At 42.6% G+C, this 7058-nt stretch overlaps 1 protein-coding gene across 1 annotated transcript in view; it reads left to right on the forward strand.

Moving 5' to 3' along the window:
- LOC140428405 (sodium-dependent lysophosphatidylcholine symporter 1-like) overlaps window positions 1–5008 on the forward strand; it is a 74098-nt gene extending 69090 nt beyond the window's left edge. Inside the window, 2 exon segments of the mRNA XM_072514821.1 lie at window positions 648–824; window positions 2964–5008. Coding sequence (XP_072370922.1) covers window positions 648–824; window positions 2964–3003 — 217 coding nt within the window. The 3' untranslated portion in view covers window positions 3004–5008.
- The last annotated feature ends 2050 nt before the right edge of the window (window positions 5009–7058 follow it).

The following is a 7058-nucleotide window of genomic DNA, read 5'->3' on the forward strand; positions in this document are numbered from 1 at the left end:
TCAAAGATAGCTAATCCTTTCATGGCCTTTTTGAGCTCAAACTGCGAACTCAACATCCCTGGCTGAAATAATTGTGACATTTTGAAACTCAGCCAGGCATTCATGATGACATATTGAGAGCCCTTGTGAAAATGACAACAAAGAGTTGTATTCAAACTGCATGATCAGGTGCAACTTTTTCAATCCTATGCCCGTTAATCAAAGCTGTCCAGCAGAAGGTTTTTTAAGTCTCACTGCAGTTGCAGCCTGTTTTTTTTTAAAGTTTAAAGAACGGGGCATTTAAAAATCTCCAGATCATGACAGTTAAATAGATCTTATCAAAAGCATTTGCATCTACTCCACTAATTTGTAACTCCCGTCCTGTCCTCTTTCCCTGGTCAGCAAGTACTGGATCTGTCGGAAATTGGGGCGGGACGTCTGCATTCCGGTCCTGCCTGCCATCTTTACTTATCCGTGGAGTTATCCTGACTCTGCAAAAATCTAACCCTTGTTGTCTTATTGCATCATCTAGACCTTTCATGAGTTTATATGTTCCTTGTTATATATGTAATTGTATACGGTATCATTGTGCATAGAGCCTTTCATACTTTGTGCCATATTACAAACACCAGGAGCTCATTGGAGTTCTATTATTAATGTCTGCTCAGTTTTTCAGGTTACAGACCGGGTTCCTGTGAATACATTCCAGCTGTGGCAATGACACTGAAGGTGCTGATAGCACCAGTCCCAATAACCTTGCTGCTGATCGGTTTAATAATATTTTATTTTTATCCAATAAATGAAGCACGAAGAAAAGAATTAAAGGTGGAGCTTGAAGGAGTTGTGTAAGTGTCTGGGCCTGTAATCTCTCTCAATGTTTAGGTTGTCTATGTGGTGGAGAGGAGAAATGAATGAAACAGTGATTTGGTTCAAGTTCAGGTCAAATGAGTTCTATTTATAGTGAAGCTTTATTGACATTTTACCATATGGTAGCACTCTTTGCATACATCATCTTCAGCTAGAAGGAGGGGAGAACGAGTAAGCATTCCTTTAACTGAGACCGTGCTCACGTTAGAAGTAGCAACATCATGCGATTGTCTCACAGGAAAATAATAGAACAATAATTATCCAATCCACCTCAAGCCTCCTGTTTTCAGAATATGTGCTGTATTCGCGACCCCTCACCTATCTAATCCTCTGAGAGAATGTCCTTTACCCCCTTGTCTGCGTGGGTTTCCTCCGGGTGCACTGGTTTCCTGCCCACAGTCCAAAGATGTGCAGATTAGATGGATTGGCCATGATTAAAATTGCCCCTTAATGTCCAGAGATGTGCAAGTTTAGTGGGGTTACCGGGATAGGGCGAAGGAGTGGGCCTAGGTAGCGTGCTCTTTCAGAGGGTCGGTGCAAACTCAATGGGCTTCCTTCTGCATTGTAGCTATTCTATGATTTCCAACGGTAAATGTGCAAAACTCCATCCACGTATCTCCATTTTTATTTTAAAACACAAACTGATGTTTCAGTTGAATAGCATTTCAATATTTGTCACTGAAATGTATTTTTTTCTGTCGCATTGTCAGAACATATTGAGTGTTTCCATTACCTATGAGATTGTTGGGAGTTGTGACCGTAGAATAAGATGAGATACTTCACTCAATCTCTGAGCAGTAAATGGAAGAATTGCACAATGCACTGTGTAGTCTGATGGTGTTCTGCCAAATATACGATGCAGGGTGAGTGCCAGGCAGTTTTCTAGGGCAAGGAGTTTGCAGGGTTTTTTGGGGGGATGAAAGATTTATCCTCAGTAAGTGAAGCAAGTGTCCATTTTGGATGAGTGGAAATTAAGTAGCAGAATAGTTGGTTTGGGAATAATTTAAACTTATCTATAGTTTGGTACTTGCAAATGCCCATAAGTAGCAGCAGTGAACAATCTCTTGTGGGTAAAGAGGAGCAAAGTAAGACAATGTATTCAATTTCACAGAATTTGAAAGAGCTAAAATGGAAATGAAAATTAGTTTTGCCAAATCTGAAGTTTAAAGGTGCCTCCAGATTGGTTTTAAAATATTGTTTTGGTGTTACCAGCTGTATATAATAGATGAGCTAATGTAAGAATTTTACAAACATATATCCATTGCGATTATCCTTACTTTTTGTAAACAATTCCTTATCTGCATACTTGCAGTTCCTTCCCTCCAGTGCTCTCAGCTAAATGCTTGGGTTTCTATGCACCTTTGCCAAGATTCCTGTCTGTCCGTCCTCCAGAGAACTAGCACGCACAATAAATGTAGCTTTAGGGTGACACAATGGCTCAGTGGTTAGCACTGCTGTCTCACGGCGCCGAGGGCCTGGGTTCGATCCCAGCCCCGGGTCACTACGTGTGGGGTCTGCTCATTTTCACCATGTCTGTGTGGGTCTCACCCACCACAACCCAATGATGTGCAGGATAGGTGGATTGACCACGCTAAATTGCCCCTTAATTGGAAAAATTTTAAAAATAAATAACTGGCTTTATACGTAGTTGGGAAATCATGGGCGGGATTCTCTCAGCCTGGGGCAGGGCCAGAGAATCCCCGCGACCGGCGGGAAACGCGGCATGCCGCCCCGACGCCCGGCATTGGTGGCGGTGCGGTTGGTGTGGCGCCGGTTGGGGGCCGCTCTGTACGGCTGGCCCATCGATTCTCGGCCCGGAATGGGCCGAGCAGCCGTCGTAAAAACGGCGGGTCCCGCCGGCGCTGTCCACACCTGCTCTCAGCCGACAGGAACTCAGCGTGGAAGGGTCTCAGAGCTCTTTGCTGCAAATTTATTTTTATTTTGTAAGTTACACTATTACTTTGGAAATGACATTACTAATTACAGTTGCCAAACACACAGGCAATTGAAGAACCTGAAAGGATCAGAGAGAGAAGCTTTGTGCTGGTGGGCTGAATCGTACTGTTAGTTATTGTGTAATTTTATAAATGATGACTTTGTCTCTTTTTGCCTCACAGAAAAAGCTGGGAAGTGGAACTGGAAGAAAATACACTTTAATAACAAGTGTGTCCATTGTAACAACTGCGACCTTGTGGATTCTGGCTTCAGTTGGATTAAGATGCAGAATTCCTGGAATGCAGATGTGTGGGCTTGTGGTCACCAAAGTGTGCCTCCTTGTGTAAATAACCAAATGTGGCTCGATACTGAGTTGTCACATAGAGGCAGCACTAAAATGGAGGCTAAAGAGGATTTCCACAAACCATACATCACAACCGTACCACAACCTGAAACTAAAATAAAGGGAGTTTATGTCTTTAGTTTTTTACTTTAAAAAAAAAAATGTTTTCCAGTTTGTATCAAACCGCACACAAAAATCAATCCTCTGGTGTAGGACATGTTCTAGTTATTTGAACGGAGGTTTGGGTGTCCTATTTCTCTACTGCCTTATTATCCCTTTATCTCTGATATCCTTTACCTCACTAAAAATGAACAGAATGTGGAATGTGATCCCACATTCTGGTTAAACGCTCATGGGCTCATGTAATCAAAACAGAATTCAACTCATTCAGCTAATCAGTATCCCAAGTAATAAATGGATTAAATTGTGGAGTGCTATCTACAAAAAAAAACAATAGAAAGAAAAGAATTATAGGTAGCAAAAGCACAGGAACAGGATTAATTGCATTTTGCAGCAAACTTTAACTCTTCACAAAAGATATGTAAAATATTCTCATAAATGCTGCCATAAACTGCATGAGCATAGGAATCAAATGTTTATTCTTGCCTTTATGTGGGAGAGGTCTGGCTCAACCAGTGCTGTGACCAAGGCCTAATCCCAAATCCCTTCTTGTATTTATGTTTCTGCACTGCACCATTGCCTGAAACGTATTGTGGCTTATGTGACAACAAGGCCATATCAGCACAGCACCAAGTCTCTTGAGGTTAACAGCAATTTGTTTTGAAAAATAAAATGAAATCTGTTCTCTTGAGACGTTGATGGATTCTCATTGTTTCCATAGGGACAATGTAAATTTTCAGCCTGTGCATCAAAATGAAAATTATATAAAATATATCTGTTCTAGGATCAAGGAGTTTGTTTGCCATGAGATGTGTAAAGATTGCATTATTACTTTGGTAATGTTAAAGGATTTTAAAAGGAAATTTGAACTCTTGAATTAAGGATGAATCACACTTTTTTTTTTAAACCTTGCTGGACAGTATTCTCTTGCTGTTGGAATTGTTTTGAGAGAACTGATGTAATTTGTGTTATGAGCAGCTTCTTGGGCAGGAGTCTAAACATAACCACTTCCTACCCGCATTTATGAACAAGATTTAGTGACTGAATGTGGAAAGAATTGAGCTGATTGGACACAAAAGGATGTTGGACAATGAGTACCCTTTCGGTGCCAACTCAAAAAGCCAATTGGATTGTAGCATTTTTCATCACAGAATAGGTGTGAAAGACAGAAATAAAATTTGAAAATGCAACTCCTAAAACATGATCTGATATTTACCTGGACTTAACTGTAATTAATAATTTTGTTGTCATCCTGATGCACTCAATCCATCTGTGCATTAAAAGTTGGGGTAAAATTTGACATAATGAAGAAACTTGCAATGGTGGTAATGAACCCAATGACCAAAATGGTTTTCTACCGTGAGGCAACCTAAACCACTGGTTGTAACCAATAACAGAAGTAACCACTCAGACAGGAGGGTGAGGGGGCAAGGATATGTTGAAGATTAAAAACCTGTAAGCAACAGAAAAATAATTCCAAGGAGAAGGGTGAAACAACCAAAGGAAGCCAGTTTAAGACTGACTAGACTATTACTGTACAGAGAGCATAATTTGAGTGAGAATTTGTTTCATGGATGTTTCTACTAAATTGTATATGTTTAGAAAATAATTGATAATTTATTGTAACTATTTCTGGGAAAATTGGTTCTGTAAAATTATTTGCTCAAAGTTTATATTTTGTATTCTGTAGGGTGGAGCATGATGTATATATTTTTTTCTGCGCACAATTTTATACATTAAAAAATGTTGCTCTCTTTTGAGGTAGTAATTTTATGACTTGTCTCTTTCGAGCAAATCTCATTAGCCTAGATTCACTTCTGATTGCTCTATTGCCTTGTTAATGAAATACAGAACAATGTTACGAGGGAGGTTACATGAAAGTAAATGCTGGCATAGCAACGCCAAATCCTTAGCAATCTGTAACACATACACAGACACATGTTAGGGGCAGGCGCCACAATATTTTGTTTATCCAGTAATAAAAGACCTGATTCCTTTGGGTTTCCCTATTTCCACACCAGCTCTCACCCAACCCTTCCACGTTACAAATGCATAAACAGTGAAAAAGGGTATGACCTGAAGCTTGAAGTGCAGTTGCTCTAGCTTAACGTAAAGCTAAAGAGATCAAAGAGGATGGAAAGGGATATTGCACTGTGATCAGCAATGTACTGAATGCTCAGTGCTGTGGGCAAGATAAAAGTCAGATTGAATAATTCATACAGATTTAAGAGAGCTAAGGGACGGTGCGTCTGCCGGCAGTACGATTCTCCGTCTTGCCAGCTGGCCAATGGGGCTTCCCATTGTGGGCAGCCCCACGCTGTTGGGAAATGCGTGGGCATAGGTGCTCTGCCGGCGCAACAGAGAATCCTGCCCAAGGTGTTCATAAGCTTATGGTGGCAACATATAATCAAGTAGCAGAGGTACACACTGCAGCCCCTCAAGCCAGATCTGCCATTTAATAAGATCATGGCTGAGTAAACTCAAATCTTCATCCCGCCTAACACCTAACCTGATAACCGATCATCCACTTGCTTAGCAAGAATCTATCCACCTCTACTTTAAAAATATTCAAGGACTGCCTCAACCACCTTTTCAGGAAGAGAGTTCCAAAGACAGAGAGAAAAAGTTGTGTTTAATCTCTGTTATAAATTTATTTTCAAACAGTGACCCCATCTAAATTCTCCCACAAGAGGAAACATTGTTTCCACATCTACCCTATCAAGACATCTCCAGAAATTGGCTGGAATGCTCTGTTTGGGAGTCGAAGGGCATGATTCAGTGCCCTCGATGGCCCGACTCGATATCAGGACGAGATAGTTGAATCTCGCGAGGCATTGCAATTTGCATCTCACTCTCGTTGATTTGCCAGATTCTCCCAGTGCCAGGGATTCACTGGGTGTGCCTGAGCGACCGAGCCAGGGTGCCATTTAGTACTGGTCCACACAAACATGGACCAGTCGTAACAGCACCTTTGAGGGGGAGGGGTGTCTCCCAGGCCATTGGAGACCCCGGGTGGTCAGGCATTGGGCAAAGTGCTGTTGAATAGCGGGGTCCTTCTCTGCACCATATAGAATGTTTTTGGTTGAATCGCACCCTAACTGTTGCTGCCGTGACTGAATTGTCTGCAATTCACATTCCCGTTGGGAATGCTGTTCAGAAAGCAAGTCAGGGCATGCAAATAGGTCAACACTCTGCCCATATGAATTCAGGGCAATTCTCATTCCTGCTGCCGTCTGATTCACTAAGGCTGGAATTAGCACTGGACAGCCTGACAAGCTGGACCTGCTTCTAAGCGCTCCACTCCACACAGCCCCTCATTCCAGTCAAGAAGATGGTGCTCCGGAGACCTGTGCCACACTCACTGGAAAGTGACCTCAAGCGAATGCTAGATGCAGTGGAGAAGAAGAAGGCACCCTCTTCCCCAGGGTGGGCCACAGACTGGAGCCAGCTGTCTTCAATAGAGCCTGGGAGGAGGTGGCAGAGGTGGTCAGTGCTGCCGGCCTGATGAGGAGGACTGGAACCCAGTGCTTCAAAAAGATGAATGACCTCCTTATTGCAGCCAGTGGTCTGATATCAGTACTATCGATCACAGCCTGGGCCTAGGGCTTGCCAGCTATGGCGGCGAATGCCCTTGCATCCTGGTGGGCCTGGTCCAGACTGAAGGTTATACAGTCCGCATAACCGTGTGCAGAGTGCATCGCAGGTGCACCAATGTGCAGACATTTGCAAGATCCCACTCAGATGGCGCATGGTCTCGCTAGCTAGCCGAAATCTTCAACGGCACAGGCAGTCTGGCATCTCCTCGAAGGACATG

This window comes from Scyliorhinus torazame, chromosome 8 (genome assembly GCF_047496885.1).
Source record: "Scyliorhinus torazame isolate Kashiwa2021f chromosome 8, sScyTor2.1, whole genome shotgun sequence".
NCBI classification, from domain to species: Eukaryota; Metazoa; Chordata; class Chondrichthyes; order Carcharhiniformes; family Scyliorhinidae; genus Scyliorhinus; species Scyliorhinus torazame.